The following is an 18,167-nucleotide window of genomic DNA, read 5'->3' on the forward strand; positions in this document are numbered from 1 at the left end:
GAGAAAGACATGTGTGTTGCATGAACTTTATAAAATTGAGTAATTATACAAGTAAATGATAAAATGTTCCAATGACAATATCTTGTTGACTATCAATTTGAAAAAAGGAAACAAGAGAACAAAATTAAAGTTGTATGTGCTGTTGTATAATCAAATAGAATCAACAAGCATAACCGACAACATATGTTGTAACCACATTATGATATTGGGGGCTTTTATAACCAAAAGAGCAGTAAGGTATGGTTGTGGCTACAGAATTGACTTTCCCAGTCATATCACTTAGAATTTCACCTTACTAAGCAAAGTAGCGTAAAGAGAATCATAACAACTCAGCAATCACATTTTAGTCTTTTCTCTCATCCACATGAACCAAATCAACAAAATAACAACAGTAATAAATAAAAAATTACGACTTACATTTGGCTTTAATTAACTCAAACATTGTTTTCCTCTGTTTTTGGCAATCAAAGATACAACTATCAAAACAAAAACCGAAAAGATATATCGTTACTAGAGGTGGCAACAAGCAAGCCATCTTAATTCTTCTGGAAAAAATTAGGATATAACTCATGCGATTGAGTTACAGTAGCATTTGGTTACCCATCTTACTAAATGCATCTATTTCAATTCAGACAACCATCTAGCCTGTCTTTCTCAAGCTTTTCATGTCAAGGACGAGTCTTTGAAGATTCCCCCTTACCCTATGAATAAAGGAGAAGTAATGAAATTATAAAATTTTAAAAAGTATACGGACAATATAATACAGAATGCTATGAAAACAGATAGAAACTTAGGAGATTTATATTATGTTTCCATGGCTTCTTACATTCTTGATTAACATCTCTTCCAAACTCTTCAAGCAATTTATGCATTCTTAACGGGTTGTTTGGTCCTATCCTAAGAAGGCATCTATTAATGAGATTCCTTAAAAACAAGTGATATTCTTAAACAATTCCTTATTGTTTTCCAGAGTGGTAGTTTGTTATTTACATGGAAGACCCATAAACATCTATTATTGATTATGCATGGAATGGAGAGAACTCGACCCTAGTGACTTTAACACAAGATGGTCTCTTTAAGTTTGTTCCATATATGTTAATCAGCTAAATAAATGTGGGAGATGTTAAAGAATAAAATCAAAAGGATCAGAACATGTCCATAAAAATAGAGGACTACAAGGCCTGAATGAATAAAACAATTTTAAAGCATCAGCTACAAAGTCACTAACTGAAACCCTTGACTTGTATAGTATGCTTGTTAGCAAGTTGAAAAAGCTTCAACTGAAAAAAGATAAATATTAAATTTATGTCTAGTCTAGGTGGCCAATGGTAATCAGTGATAATTGTAACCTAAATAAACATCTACAGACCTTAGCAATTTATCATACGTGGAGAAGTAACATAAAGTGAAAAACTGATAGTTCGAAGTCCAATACAGTGTGGTGGACCATTGCCATTAATTAGAGGGAATTCGATGACCTCTGGTAGTCAAACAATAGTTCAAGGTTATATAAAGTTATAGAGGCTGAGGAAAGTTGAGTTCCAAAAAATGTGATGAAATTTTGGATTTCCTAACAAAGAAGTTCCACATATTCATGAAGAATCCAAACAGAGGAAAACATCTTTAAGAAAAAGATTACAAACAATCTCCAGTTAACAGCTTCCAGAAGTATAAACCTCCAAAAATGAAGAAAGTCAAAATGTATACCTCACATGCACGACCAAGTATGTCAGGCTTCCTTGGGGATAAAAGCTCTGAACCATCCTCTCTCTTTTACTACTGAAAACAAATAAAAAGTAATATGTTAATATTTATTCACAAACATCCACTTGGACAAAGCAGTTTGTATTGGGTCCTGATATTTTAATGTGATCCAACATATCAAGACTTAATGAGTTAACATAGACCCATTCAGACGGATCACTACTTGGGTCGATTCATTTAAAAGTTAAAAGTTACAAGTACAAATTTTATATTTTATAGTAGAGGCCATAAAATCAATGATAAATGGGCGGATTTGGTTATATAAAACATTTATGTATCTACAAAAAATAAATGGGTCATTATCCATCTAATTGAAGAAGTTGGGTCATGGATCAGATCATTACGCATAAGACATGGCGATCCTAAAAAACCGCCACGTGTAAAAAAAAGTCTGTTGTATAGGTTGTATTCTCCAGTTGTTGTTTGAAAAGGAGAGAGATCTCCACCAATTATGTGATTCCATGACTTGTAATAACCCAATGCATCTTCTTCTTCATCCTTCTTCTCTCCTTCATCATATACAAGACTCACCCCACACTCCTTTATATATTCATTACACCACCCGCTAATAGTAATGTGGTCACCAGCCTCCATCTCATTCATCCCAAGCATCCAATGACTTAACACCACCCAACACTTTCCACTTACAATATTCATGTCCCTATGACGTTCGTATATCCACTTGCGGTTTTTTGTTATATTACAAATTGTCATCAATGGCCATATAACGAACTGATCATATACAAATGGAGACCTCTCATCCAAATCTCGCCATCTCTGCACAAAGCAGAAATTGAGTCCTGTAAGGTTGTTTGGGGATGATGGGATGGTAAACGATATTGATGGCCTCAAGCTTCTATGCCTAAACCAACTCGGCATCTCCCTCGCCTCATACATTGTGCTGAATATTCCAAATTCATAAAACATCATCTGCACATACAAGCACCTTAATTATTCACCATAACAATTATATTATACGTATTCATAAAGACAGACAGTTAAGTTTAACTAGACAAAACCTGGATTTCAGATTCTGAAGAATTAGTTCCCACGTGCCTTTCTTAAGGAAGTCTAAATTACTCCAGCCCAATCTACGTAATACTTTTTCCTCAACGCTCACCATTGCTTGGATTTTGATCACCCCTTCAATTTCATACAACCCAAGTGTGCAATCTATCGAAGAATGGTAATCTATCCAGCTTACTGATAACTGGAGTGGGGACATTTCTGGATCAAATAAAACTTTTTTTTTATAAAATACACATCATATGGATTAATAAACAACTCTCTTAGTGTACGTGGAGGATACTCCACTGACTTCAATTTTTTACAATTCTCCATGCTAAGTATCTCAAGTCTAGGAAGGGTTCTCACACAACTGGGCATGGAATTTATAGGATTTCCATCTAAATATAACTCCTTTAACATGGATAGGCTACTCAAGTCCATGGGAAAGGATTCATTGGACAACTTGTTCTTTGCAAGTGACAACCTTACTAAAGACCTCGGTAAAGACATTGCAAAGGACTTCAAAGAATGTGGTATAGCACCCACAAAGGCACAAAAAGAGGTTCTTCTGTTTATGCCAATTTTGTTAAACGTGCACATTTCCAATGATTCCATATCCATATTCTTGATTCGAGATTCACCAAGATTACAACCATCTAGCAACATTGTTTTAACCTTCTTTAACATGCCTATATTTCTTGGAAGTTTTTCAAGCTTCTTGCAGTAGCTCAGATCAATGAGGACAAGTTCGACACATTGCCCAATTGATTCACAAACATCAACCAAACCAATGCAATTTCTAAGTATTAACCTCTCAAGTGCAAGGAGTTGGTCAAAGTCACCAACACTATGAAGTTGTTTGCAGAAACTTAAATTAAGAATCTTCAGTGAACCAAAAGACCATTTCTCTTTTAAACACGATCCATCCAACTACAAAATGAAAATAAATTAATATAGTATTGAATTTCATCAACTCACATGCATGAATAATAAATGAAGATAAGTTTACCTTTTGCCTCTTCTCAAGTCGTTGTGGATTACTATAACAACCAACAAACGATTCAATATTGCTATATGACATGTCAATAGCAACCAGATACTGCACAGGTAAGCCTAAAGGTATAGACTTTAAAAGAAACCCATGCATACACAACCATCTTATTTCTTCTGGAAAGTTCTCATAAGACCTATTGATGTGCACATAATTGAGTTGTAGTAACATCAGATTATCCATGTTACTCAATGCATCAGTTTTCAGCTCAAATGATGCTCCCAACTTCTCATTCTCAAGCATGTGCATGTCAAGGGCAAGGCCTAGAAGATTTCCCTTACCCTAAGAAGAAACATAATGCAAACAAACAAATTAGGAAATACAAAATATTTTGGACATGCACACTACTAAAAGCATACATGGGCTCTTACCTTTTTTTGTTTCAATACTCTGAATGACTCCTTATGACACCATAATCGACTTCGCTTCCATGGCTTGTCAACTGATTCTTGACGTACGTTGAATCTTCCCATCTCTTGAACCAACTGATGCATCTTCAATTCGTTATTCCCTCCAATACTAAGGAGGCATCTGTCAATGAGATTCGTGATTCCGGATGTTGTGTTTATATCACATGCTTCTAATATTGTTTCGCTAACATATCTATCTATTCCAACAAAAAAACAAGCAATATGCTTAAACAAGTCCTTATCGTTTTTGGATGGCAAAGAGTCGAAGCTCATTCTCAAGACATTATTTATACGATCATTTGTTTCTTTCTTTAGCCCTTCCATGCACCCTTCCCAATACGTCATACCCCGATTATGAAGAAGCTTGCCCAAAACTTCAAGAGCCAATGGATGTCCTTGACAGTACTTCACAAGCTTATTCGACACCTCTTCATAACCTTCCTTGGGATGATTGCACATGAATGCATGGGAACACAAAATTCGTTGTGATTCATTATCATCTAAGCCTTCAAGGAAGTGTTCTACACATTTGGCTTTACTGTTTGTTTTGAATAGTGCACAACTCTCTGTCAAGCATCTGTCCTTTGTTGTTATTATAACTTTGCTTCCAGGATGAAAACCTTTGCTCCCAAGTAATGCATCTAACTGATCAGTACTATTGATATCATCAAGAACAAGAAACACCCTTTTACTAGCTACTACATTCTCTATCATTAATGTGTATTTTGAAGCATCATAAACTCGAATTGAACTTGTTTTTGAAATCTCACCGTATAGTTGTTTTTGTATATCAAGCAACCCGTTATAATTTCCATAACATCTCCTAGTGATATCTCCAATATAGCTGCTTTTGTTGAATTCACGCCAATATAGCCCATAGACATGTTTGGCTAAAGATGTCTTCCCGATTCCGCCTATACCCGAAATAGTGAGTATGTCTACCGTAAGTGAGGATCCATCTTTCAACCATGAAGTGACAAGGTTAATATGATAGTCCATCCCAATAAATAGAGGTTGAGCACTTCTTAACGGTACATGTAATCTATGGTGGATGTCCTTCACAATTTCTTCAATAAACTCTGTCTCAAACCTGAAACTTGATTTAATAAGAATTTACAAAACACAATCGACAAATGAGAAAGCTAACAGACCAGATTTGGAGATTTAATTTATCCAAAGATTCAAATCCAACTTATATCATAGTTAGTAATTTTAATAAGTTCTTCACATCAAAACCATATTGTGTCTGCACTTAACCATATAAGTATCTAACGTGTAAGGTCGTAAATATATGTATAATAAGGCCAAAGATACCAATGTAATAAAAGATTTCACTAACGGCCACCTAACTTGATAAGGATCCGAGCCCACTTCCACCAGACACACCTGAGCCATATTTTGGATAATCCCAATAAGCCTAAGCCTTGGATAGTCCACAGAAAGAAAAGATACAAGAAATGACACATGCAGGGCGAAGAATGGAGAAGGTCGTTATGTATGAAGATAGAGAGAGGAGGATATTATTTAGTGAGATTTTGCATAATGTCAGCTCTCTAGAATTTTTCTTGGAGAATTATTGTTCATCGGCTTCAAGCTCGGGCAGGAGGAATTCACATATTGAATCTCCTTTCTGATTGTTTTGAATCATTTGCTTTCAACTAATACATATATCTCTCTTTTCTAATTCATTTACTGTTACATATGTTTTGAGTTAAGAATTTCAGATATAAAGCTCTACCATAACTTCACTTTGTTTCTATAAAACTATCAATGAGGTGCGTCTGAAAAAGCGCCAGTTATGGTATTGTATATTAAATAGTAGACAGATAGAAAAAGGTTCAAATTGATTTTTAACAAAAGCATATAAAAATAAATGAAATGGTTTATTCAAATTGACTAACCTATGATAAAAATACTAAATGCATAGCAAATGTGAAAAAACTACCAGCATGTTTACTTTATTGTGTCTAAATGAACTGATTTATGAGATAACATAATTGAAAACATAGATTCAACTTTGTGCATCTTCTTGATCTTAATACATCAAATATATATGTCTATTTAATGATATTAAAGAAACTTATTGAAATGCATGGGGCGAAGATGATATCAACATTTCATGCGTTAATTAAACAATATTAAAGGCTTATGCAGAAATGGGTAAGAAAGTAATTACCTTCCATTGATGTCATTTCCTTTTAAATTAGCAAGTTCTTTAAGTGCTTTATTCCACCTGTCCATCTTTTGAGCCCATTGACTTCTTTTATTTTCATCTGTCTCTTTATCCATTTTCTGTTTATGCTTAGACATTGCATCTCCAAAGCTACTTTGTTGCTTCCTGGCATGGGTGGGCTCCACATGATAAAATATGAGGATGATAATATGGTCTGATGTCATACGCTGCTCAAGGATCAGCACCAATTCATCAAGGCACCATGTTGAAGAAGTGTAGTTCTTAGAAAACACAATAATAGAAGCCCGAGATGCCTTAATTGCCCTCTCCAATTCCGGTTTCAGATCTTCCCCTGTTTCAATCTCTTCATCATCCAAGAAGGTGGTGATATTGGCATCTATAAGGGCCTTATGAAGGTGATCAGTGAAACTATGACGAGTGTCAACACCTCTAAAACTTAAAAATACATCATATCTATAACCATCAGTTGATGAAGTAGGACAACAAGTTGATGGACTATGGCCATGAGTTGATGAAGATGAAGATTCTTCTGGATGTTCAGATAGAACAACCATTATGAGTTATGTGTTGATGACCCTTCCCACGATTCTTTGTATTTAATTCACGTTTTGCTTATATGTGGATGTATCTCATTCCTCCACATGTTATCAATTACCTCTTGTTTCTCCTTAAAACCCCAAGGCTTGCTTTCCTCACTTGTGCCTTGATGTCAGGATCCCATACACAATACCATTGAGTTCTTCAAAAAAACACTGAAATGATTATAATACAATATGTAGTCATCTCCAAAGTAAGCATGCAAATTAATATGCTCTGGAAATGTTTAGAACTCGTTATACGAACTGTAATTGTGTTAATATGCCAATTTTTATTTCTAATCTTTGGGTTTCAAATTAATTTTGGAGCTATATAGCGCATAGATGTGTATATGTGAGTTTTTAATATTTTATTTTATTTTTTTTTATTCAAAGGCCATTTTATAGCTTAATGAGTGATGAAGTCAGTTACTTTGTGTGAAAAGGACACTGCTGAAAATTCTCTAGCTAAATTGGTTAACTTGTTTTTCCGGCTAAGTTGGGTGCGAGAAAATAACAGACCAATTTATTCATTAAACCTACAAAGCCTCTTTTTTTATTTGATTAACCCACATAAACATCCCTATTGTTGTCTAAGTAAAATCCATTTAAATTTTAGTCGAGTAATCCTTAAACATATCAACACCAGATATGATTCCTGAAACAACTAAAAGAGCCAATATTACCTTCCATGAAAGAAATTATTACAGTACATATAGAAAATTTCAAGCTTTCATTAGATATCAGCAAACATTTGAAAGATCTAATAAAAAAATAAAATAAGTTGATTGACATGGTTGTTAGTAGATCCCCAAAATTAGCGTCAACAATCTTTTCAAATTTGAATTTCTCTATCAGTAGATCTGGTTTCAGCATACATCTAAAGGATTTCGACTAACATTCACAGGCTTATTCGTTCCAAATAACATGTATTTGAAACCAAAGGGTTCAATTTCAAACTCTATACTAGATGTACCTTCAAAGGTAAAAGCACTTTATATACATGATCCTTAATGGTGAGCTTGTTTACCATAATTCAAAAAGAATCAAATGGAAAGAAACTCTGATTATAAATTAGAAAATATAAAGGAACTGAGGAAGCAATTTCCGCAGATTGAAGAATTTCCCAAGGATTAACGATAAAATTGGTCATGAAAGTTTTGGATTTGTCACCAATTAGTCCTGGAATTTCAAACCACGCAAGATTCAACCCTAAAGTTTTACAATGTATCGATTTAGCCACTAGGATGGGCTGCATCAGGTTTCCCAGTTGCCTATTGTTCAAAACGATCTAAGTTCCCTGCACTCGTGTCGGTTTGATTTCAGTCTGTTGTAAACATGACTCAGATATGTGACCTAATTTACCGCATTAAAAAGAAATAAAATGGATAAATACTCAATTCTCTGAGTTCTTTTCCCTAATCTACTTAAGAATCGGGGGAGGCTTTGGAAGAAAGGTTATGAATGAATTGATCCATTGCTCTATGCCCTACTTCTTAGTTCATTTTTTCCTACTCGGACCCGCCATGCTTTCCTAAAGAGAAGAGGAAGAGGATGACACTGGGGATCGTTCTTACTCAAAGGACCCTCAAAAATCAAAATTTTATTATTTTTATTATTGTTACTATTATGATTATTATTAGTATTGGTATCATCATCTAGTTATAGGCCTAGGGGTGAGCAAAAACAGAAACCGAAAAAACCAAAAACAGAACCAAGCGAATTTTGTAGAAATCACGAACACAATCCATGGGAATTGGGAAACATTATAAACCAAAATATTTTTTCTTTATTTCAAACATAATTTTGCCAGTTGATTTATTCACTAGCCTTTTAGCCATTCTATAGCTTAAAATGTATTTTTATTAATTGCAAACTCAGAAAGTAATAATCATATAACAGTATAAAATCAAAAGTAAATGTATTAAGCTCTAAAGGAGTGTCCACTATGTGGGACCATTGTTTGAACGACAGGTTCAAAAAGTTTACATTTGTTTGTGTAACATCAAGAAAATGAAGAGAGAGAGTAGTTAGATTTTACTCACCTAAACAGAAACAAAGATGGATTAGTGTACCCTATTCTGATTACCATATTTAATGAAAGAATTGAAGTTGACGGAGTGTGACATATGACTCAAAATAAAAGCTCTTTATGTGTATCCATCAATCAAGGATAAAATACTTCAAGATTCTAGTCCTCACTTGTGTTAAATACTTCTTAAGCCTTAAAGAACTTATATTAAATAAATGTTAAAAGGAAAAGCACATTAAGCACTCAATTCTACACTATGTAGTTATTGCGGTCAAAAATATAATAGCAGTCACTAGCCGCTATTTAAAATCACGGTTTTCGCGGTGGTATAGTGTTTTTATATTATGTAGAATTCATATTTTGTACAGTATTAATCAGTTAATCATACTTCAAAGTTTAATCTAATCCAGTTAGTTAATCAGACTTCAGAGACTGATTGCCAATATCACGGTTAATCATACTTTAACACGATTAACAAGAAAATATAAGCAATACTTAACATGTTAATTATACTTCAACACAATCACAGTTAGCAAATAAAATGATTAAGCAATTTGACAGTTAATCGTACTCTAATACTTCAAGTCTTCAACACAATTAACAACACAACACATACATTATTTCAACGGAAGTGGTCAAATACCCAAAACCTAATAAATTTTTTGGTTTGGGCTAAGAAAAAAAAATATTTAATGGAACAACACAAAAAAACGTTTTCTTTATGTAATATAGCCCAAAAATGGAATATATTCAAATAACGGTTGTAGTGCCACTATAACGGTGATCATAATCGCAGTAAGTCGTGGTGCTAATAGTACCACCACAATTCCAAACTGCTATTTGGTAAATAGCGTTCCTACACCTCCGTGAAATGCTATAGCACTGTTGTAACACGATATTAACTTCCCAGATTCTACATTACACAATGCAAGAGAGGAGTGAGAAAGAACACCTACTGTTCACAGATTTTAGAGAGAAGAATAGGAAGAATAAGTAGCTCAAAAGTTTTGGAATTCTTTTCTTTATATACATACACATATGCACCATGGACCATACTGGTAATTAAAAAAAGCATGTCATCTTATGACAAGCATGGGATGAAAGAGGAAAGATAACACTCAAATTGTCCCACTCCTTGCATGCTCACGACAATAATGAAGGAGATGGGATGTTTGTGTGTGTTCTACTCCATCTTAACTAGTAGCATCTGCATCCTTTTAATATATAAACTAACTTTATATAAATGGACTTCATTAGGTCCAAAAAGATATACACAACATATATACTAATACTAATGAGTTACTAGTTGTTTTTCTCTCTTGAAAATATTATTTACATAAATAATAATTTTCTAATTACATACAAGTGTTGATAATATTTATAAGTAACCAAATTCTAATAAATAATCAATAAGTGATAACTTCCTATTAGGTGTGACTATGTTATTAGCAAATATCATTCTATAATGATTCTTGTGCATATAGATCCTTCAATCTCCCATTTGTACATGACTCATCATAGATTGATATAGACAGTGGTGAACATCTTACTACATTTCACTGCATCAAATACACGACGAAAATTCCATTCATTAACATTTATGTAACACCCGTTTATTTATTAAATAAATAAATAAATAAATGAAGGACTCGTAGCCCTAAAATAAGTAATTATGTATAAAAGGATGGTCTCGAAGAGCTAATTGTCACAATTTTAGAAGTTGGGGGGTTAAAAGTGTAAGTTTTGGTTGGGTTCCGTAAAGAATTATGAGGGCAGGGATTACTTGGTAATTATTAGGACTTCATTTGAAAAGAATTTGTAGAGGAGAGGTTGTTTAGTGAATATTGAACCTAATTTGTAAAGAGATTTTAATGGTGAGGGTCCAAAGAGTAATTATCGGATTTATATTGAAAGGAAATTGGATGGCAGGGGCCTACCCTGCCGTTATGGAGAAATGTTTGTGGGTATCGGATGTATTTATACACGTTATGAAACCCTAAACCAAAGAAATGAAACAGCCGCCACTCTCCCATTTCGTGTCCGGCGCCACCATCTACCTTATTCACCATCTCCGTTCATTAGAGCCCTCCGCCGCCACCTTATTGCCCCTCATCCCTAGCTGCCGAATACCACCGCTTGCACCACCATCGTTTCTGTCGGGCGGCGTGTGTAACCGAGGAAAAAACCACCGGACAGTCACCAATGTGCCCTCCCCGGTGAGGATTGTGTCGTTGTACGCGCTGCTGTTCTGCTGCTACCGTCCCTCCTCCTCCCGTCTTCTTGAAAGCATTTTTGGGTCGTCACTACCGTGAAACGGAGGTTGGATCGTGGGTTGTGATGTAGTTGCGTGGGTGTGTGTGACTTTCTGTCGGCTGGAGCTCATGAAGAACCATCATGGCCGCCAGCCATGGTGGCTGACGCAGATGACGATGTTGTTGCAGCGAATGGCCGCCGCTGCCGCCCGTTTCCTGTGCTACTGTCGTCGTCGCCCACCATAGGTGGGTGTTGGATTTATTTTTCCAAGCAAAGGATGTGTATGTGTGTGTTATTCTCCGCTGTGGTATATTAGGAAGTAATTGTGTGTGAGTTTTGGGTGGCTGGAAAACCTTGGAGATCACCACCACCACCGCTCCTGCTGCCACCGGCCACCATAGGGTGGCTGTGTGTGTGTTCATTCCGTTTAGTGTGTTTATTTCTTGGGTTGTAATTGTAATTTGGAAATGAAATAATAAAAGAAATTGGAAACCACCACCTTAGGGTGGTGGCTGCCGCCTCCTGCTGCCACCGGCCGCCGTGTCGGGTGGCGGTGTGCTTGTCTTGTGAGTTGACTCGGTTGGGGATGCTTGAAACCCTAGTGTGCCTTGTTAGCCTAATGGGCCCAATGAAGCCAAATGGGCTTAGTGAAAACCCTAATGAGTCTAATGGACTCTAATTGACCCAATAAAACCCTAATTTGGGAAATTAATCGGGACACACGGGAATTATTTAATAACTGGAGATATTAAATAATAATCATTTGCAAGGAATTAATCTAAGTAAGATTGGATTCAATGGATTAAGTCCTTAGAGGATTAAGTCCTTAATGGGTTGAGTATGAAACTTAACCCTAATCATCATTTTATGTGAAACCCTAATTTCACTTGGGTTTATTATTGGGCCTTTCTATTGGGCCTTGATGATTGGGTTATTAATGGGCCATCCAAAGTTAAGCAATTGGACTAGAATAATTTAATGGGCCTAGGGTAAGGCCCATGTAAGGGGCTTGGGCCCAATTTTGAAAATTGGGCCATAGATGGGCCATAGTTTGGGCCTTAATGATTATATGATGTTGGGCCCCAGAATAAGACCATGTATAGGCTTGGGCCCAATTTGGAAAATTGGGCCATATGTTGGGCCTTGATTCCTAGTTGGACTTTAGGCCTATGGATTGGGCCTTGGGTTTGAATAAAGCCAAGCTTGGGGTAATGTAGTAATTATCCAAAGTATGTACTCATGGTTATGTAGTTGAACCCAATTATTAATTGGGTGTTATTTTGATGTTGACAGTTCGGGAATCTGTCATCCAGCAGCTGGGGTTGAGTCTGCGGGACTTCAGCAGTGTGGGATTGTGTCTACGGGACTTCAGCAGTGTGAGGTGAGTTACCTTCCAGTAGGGGTGGGTCTAAGCCCACAATACCGGCCCACCAACAGGGGTAGTTGGTAGATAATTGTCTTTGTGATAATTATCTTGGTATGTTTATGTGATATGCTCATGAGATATGCTTATGTGATATGCTTATGAGATATGCTTATGTGATATGCTATGTGTGTTAGTGGTAGTAGCAGGGAATAGTTTTTCCCTGACTCGGTTCTTAGGACCAAAGGGTAGGTCAGTACCCCAGATATGCCTAACTGTATGATTATATCCTGTTATTGTATGATAGTGGTAGGGGTGAAATAGTCTCCTGTTACCGGTTGAAAGATACTGATGGCGGGTACCGGTTGAAAGATACCGATGGCGGTTACCGGTTGAAAGATACCGATGGCAGTTACCGGTTGAAAGATACTGAAGGGGTATACAGAACCCATGCAATGCTTATCTGTCTGTTTATGATGTTAGTATGTGATCAGTATGTTTATGATATATTATTATGTGGTAGTGGTAGGGATGAATAGTCCCCGGATACCGGTTGAAAGATACCGATGGCAATTATCGATTGAAAGATACCGATGGTATTATGTGATATGTGGTATGATGGGGGAACTCACTAAGCTTCGTGCTTACGGTTTACAGTTTTGGTTTCAGGTGCTTGTTTTCAAAGGAAAGGAGCCGGCTTGATCGCAACGCATCATACTATGATTTCCGCACATGAGATCCTTGGGATTACAATCTGATATGGTTTTATGATATTATGTTTATTATTGACACTTTGGTTTTGACATGAGACATTATTATTGACGGTTTTATTACATATGGTTTTATATTAACTTATTTAAAAATGAAATTTTTGACCTGTATTTTTGGGATGTTACAAGTTGGTATCAGAGCCTTGGTTTGAGGGATTCGGACATACTCTCGGGTGTGTCTGAACTCAAACTAAGGGCTTGGTATGAAAATTTTCAAAAGTAAAACCATTTTATAAAAAGGAGTTTGAGAAGAGTCTGAAAAGAGAAAAGAACTTTGAGAAGAACAAAGTGTGTGATGCGTGCAATCAGCCGAGCTCAAGTAAGTTTTCCCCAAGATACCCATACATGTTATGTTATGGTATGATATGATATGATTATGAGAATTGCATGCTAGATTAGGGCTAAGGATCTAGGAAGATGCCTTATATTCCTGCTGTATGTGCTTGCTGAGCTGCATGATAGTACTGATGAGTTAGTGATAGGATAGCCTATTTAGGTTATGCCTGATTGTGTGAGACTTAAAATCGCATGCTAGTATAGATTCCTGACAAGGGGATAAACTGATCTGATTGGAATATGTTGGTTAGATTTTCCATTGTCTGAATGTTGCTTGCTTGGTGTTTTGAGGGACCCTTAGTAATGTGAGCTAGCTACTAAGTGAATATGCTAAGTCGCGAATGGCTATATTCATGAGGTAGCTAGTTGACATTAGTGGGAAGTTCTTTAGCAGCTGAGGACTGGGTGAGTACGGGAACCTAGGAAAGCCTAGGATATGTTTCAGTGGGTTAGTAGTGAGGCTCAGTGAGACTTGGGTGTACCAGTTTGAGGAAGTGACTTGGAGGATTCGGGATGATTGCTGAGGAAAGTATGGATAGGTGTGGAAGGTAGTATTGGGCCCGTACTACTGAAAGCACAGGATCCGTACTCGAATCGGTGAGAGTCTTGGAGAATCTGAGAAGCTTCGGGGAGAAGTTTGTGACCCGGTTGGGGACAAAGGATGTTCTAGTGTTGCAGCTTAGCCATTGGCAAGCGAGCTAGTGGGCGTGACAGGGTGTCAGACCCTGAAGGATATGATTTCCAGAAGTTGCAGATGCGAGATCGATTTCAAGCACCCTGGAAAGAGGGGTTCGCGCCAGGTGCGTATAGCAAAGGGGTCGCGGGAAGAGACCCGTCACCTCCGATCATCGGGTGAAAGGCCAGCAGGACCGGAGTCAGTGCAATGCGTACGAGAAAGTACACGAGGGAGTTTGTCACTCCAAGGGTTTAGGCTGTTACAGGTGTGTCAGGGTTGATCATGTCGGCTGGAGGTGACTAGGATTCCTCCAGATGTTGCGAGTATGTCATCTTTTACTGCTACTAGATGGATGTTGGGAATACGTATCGCTTTGGAATTGTGAGCGAGTTTGGATAAGTCGGATCTCGAGTCGGTTTTCTGCTAGTGTTTGGATTATCAAGGATCATATATGCCATCCTGCATGCCGAAAGGTCCTTGATGGACCCACAGAGGGACGTACCTTGAGGGGCGGGTTCTGCTTGTACCGTTATCATTCCGGATCTTTGTCAAGATCTGTGCAGGAGTATTATTTAGAGGATACTCGGTCAGGGTTGGGGTGATAGTTCTCCAGTGAGGTCAACGTTCAGGGATTCTATCATTGTTCAGGTATGGTCGGTAATTGTTTATGGATGAACTTTGGAGTTCAAGGCACTACCGTTGCTAGGACAGAACGGGTGACAGGAAGAGGGTAGTGTCAGTCGCGGGTGTTAGATGCATAAGTGGTTGGTCATTGGATGTTCAAGAGAATTGTGTTTTCGCATGGGCTGTGTTCGGTTAGAGTTCAGTGGTACTGCAAGATTGGGAGTGGGGACGAGGATTCGTCAGCTAGAGTGAAGATTAAGGTCTTCAATTGACAACATGTTAGATGGATTGAGGTGTCAGACATGATTAGATTTCAAGAGTACTCATCGAGATTTCCGAGGATGGGAGATCTCAAGGTTTAATCGGCAATTAAGCGCTAGCATTGGCAGGAACAGGTTGTCATCAGTGGGATATTAGAAAGCGAGATGGATTGGGAATCCTTCAATTCTCATGTAATGTGAAGACTTAGTCGAATCTAAGTGGGGGGAGACTTTTTATAAAGTTCTCCAACTATGAGTTCTGGTTGCGCAAGGTGCAATCTCTTGGCCACCTTGTCAACCAGAAGGGTATTCTAGTTGATTCGGCCAAGATAGAGGCCGTGATGCAGTGGGAGATTCCGAGGTCTCCATCTGAGATTCGGAATTCCCTGGGTATAGCGGGTTATTACCGAAGATTTATACGGGACTTCTCCGAGATTGAGGTTCCTTTTGTTGGATTAGATGTCTAAGCCCATAACTATTATTGGTATGTACTTGACCCGAGAGTAGCATGGTCCATTTGGGTTGCATATCATCAGGACAATTTGTAAGGATGGACTTTTGAGAGAAGGTTAGTTATGGTTTATTAATATATTATAAGTTATAATATATTAATATGAAATCATATGTTTTAATTAGTATCGATCAAAAATTAATTTGGAATTAATTTAGTGATCAAAAGAGACTAATTAAATCTATGGGGACTAATTATGATAATTAGTTATATTTATATGTGTTGGGCTTATGATCCATGTTGGACCAAGTTTATGTATGGATACATAAAGAGTTGGGCCACATGAACCATGGATCATAAAACCCATGGGTATGGATTATGGGTTATACCCATGACCCTTGGAATCCTACATATAAATAGGTTACTCCATAGCCAAAATCACCACTTCTTTTCTTAGAGAAATATGGAGGTGTTTTGGTGCATGGAATTCTCTCTCAAGAGCCACCTTTGTCCTAGGTGTGTTGTGATTCCATTTGAGGCATTTCATACTATTGGTACTAAGCTCTTAAGGCCAAATACATCAAGACTTCAAGCCACATAAAATGTATGTTTCCCTAACTAGTATATTATATGGTTTATGTCAAATGCATGCTAGTTATAGGTTTAATGCCTTGGAAACCATTTGCATGTATAATAGAGAAAACATAAATCCAAGGTATTTAGGGTTGTATGTGCACCATACGATGTTGTAGTATACTAAAACCCAACAGTGGTATCAGAGCCTGGTTGTTTTCTGTTATATTGATGCAAATGTTTTATTTTCAAAGTTGAAAAAAAAAGAAAAAAAAAACATGTCGTTTGTCAAATTTTAAGATAATTACTTGTTTTTGTGAAAAACTAATTATTTGTAAAATTTGAATCATTTGCTATATGAGTTGAATTAGGTCAAATTTAGTAAAAGATAAAATGATATGATTATTTTATTAGTTTTAAAAGTTTGATCTAAAGAGTTTTTTGAAACCTCCATAAGTTATGGATATGAAAAGGTTTTTAAAAAAAATTGATTCAAAGTTTTTTATGGAGTTACAAAACTTGGTCTTAATGTTTTAAATAATTCCATAACTTGTTCTTAAGTTATGGAACATGAAAAGTTTCATCATAAAACAAGTATTTAACTCCATAAGTTATGGAATCCAAAAGTTTTCAAGAGTTACAAAACTTGCCCTCAAGTTTTGGAATTTGGAAAAAGTTTTTTTATGATAAAAAAAAAGAAATAATTGAATTCTAAAACTCTTGGGTTCATAACTTAAACAATGAATTAAATGGTTTTAATTTTGAATTTAATAATTGGAATTATGATGTTTTTATTGAATAATTCAATTAACTCTTATGAACTTTATTAATAGATAATTAAAGTGTTTAATTAAAAGAGAATTAATAATTCCATAATGACATGGTTTAAATTTAATTAAATTAAGAGTATAGTTTAATTAATAGATTAAACCACCAAGTATTTTAAATGTCTAAAATACACCCTTATACTATTATAATATTAAAAGTTTAATATATTATATGTATAAGAGCAAATCGTCTTACCATTAGTAGGCCTCATTCACGAAGCCGGTCTATAAGGGGGTATAAGGTTACTGCCTATAAAATGGCAGTTTAATGGGTGTCCACTCTCACCCACCGCTTCCTTGACTGGTGGAGGGTCGTTAGCCGAACAGGTAGGACAAGGACTATAACTCTCCCTTCATTAAAAGTATTAATGATAAATACTAAGTAACTAAACTTTTTATAAATTCCCAATCTTAGTTACTTAGGAAAATGTGAATAAGGTGCTAATCCATGAAATTACACTTTGCACTTTGTTTAAGCTGTTAGTGGAGCGTGTGTGGTTAACCGGCACACTAACCTGGACTTAACAAGGTAGGCAAAGGGTAACTTAATGTTTATCATATTATCGTTGGAGCGTGTGTTGTTAACCGGCACATCGATTGAGGGGTAAATATTAAGGGTACCAAGTATATTTGCATGGTTACTTCACACCTTGTTTTGTGATCCTCGGCATCCCAGTCACAAAACCTGAAGGGCACACTCGAGATTGAAACATGCCATTGAAAAGTTCAATGAATCTCAAAAGAATCTAGGAGTTTCAAAACCAATTAAAACCTAATAATATATTTCGTTTATCTTGGTGGAAATTGGTGAATCGTCATTCACCTACCTTCAAATATTTTATAGCTTGGATTACGGCATCCCTCTTCCAAGTTATAAAATAGTTTGTTGGGTCCTAGCCTTAATATATCATATTGGGTGTAATATTAAGGACTTAAATCAACTTTACGTGAATTTCTCCCATTGTTGATGTCTGGTTTAGACAACAATGATCTTCCCAAA

At 36.4% G+C, this 18,167-nt stretch overlaps 1 protein-coding gene across 1 annotated transcript in view; it reads right to left on the reverse strand.

Moving 5' to 3' along the window:
• Positions 1–395: 395 nt before the first annotated feature.
• Positions 396–18,167, reverse strand: part of LOC145162699 (disease resistance protein RUN1-like) — a 35,677-nt gene continuing 17,905 nt past the window's right edge. Inside the window, exons 2-8 of the mRNA XM_079081768.1 lie at positions 6,410–7,179; positions 4,195–5,323; positions 3,782–4,105; positions 2,784–3,702; positions 2,109–2,694; positions 1,708–1,779; positions 396–701 (exon numbers count right to left, since the gene is read on the reverse strand). Of these exons, the coding sequence (XP_078937894.1) occupies positions 2,965–3,702; positions 3,782–4,105; positions 4,195–5,323; positions 6,410–6,981 (2,763 nt within the window). The 5' untranslated portion in view covers positions 6,982–7,179 and the 3' untranslated portion in view covers positions 396–701; positions 1,708–1,779; positions 2,109–2,694; positions 2,784–2,964. The remainder of the gene's footprint in view (positions 702–1,707; positions 1,780–2,108; positions 2,695–2,783; positions 3,703–3,781; positions 4,106–4,194; positions 5,324–6,409; positions 7,180–18,167) is intronic.

The sequence above is a fragment of the Lactuca virosa genome, chromosome 1 (genome assembly GCF_052849685.1).
Source record: "Lactuca virosa cultivar CGN04683 chromosome 1, Lactuca_virosa_CGN04683_v6, whole genome shotgun sequence".
Taxonomy (NCBI): domain Eukaryota; kingdom Viridiplantae; phylum Streptophyta; class Magnoliopsida; order Asterales; family Asteraceae; genus Lactuca; species Lactuca virosa.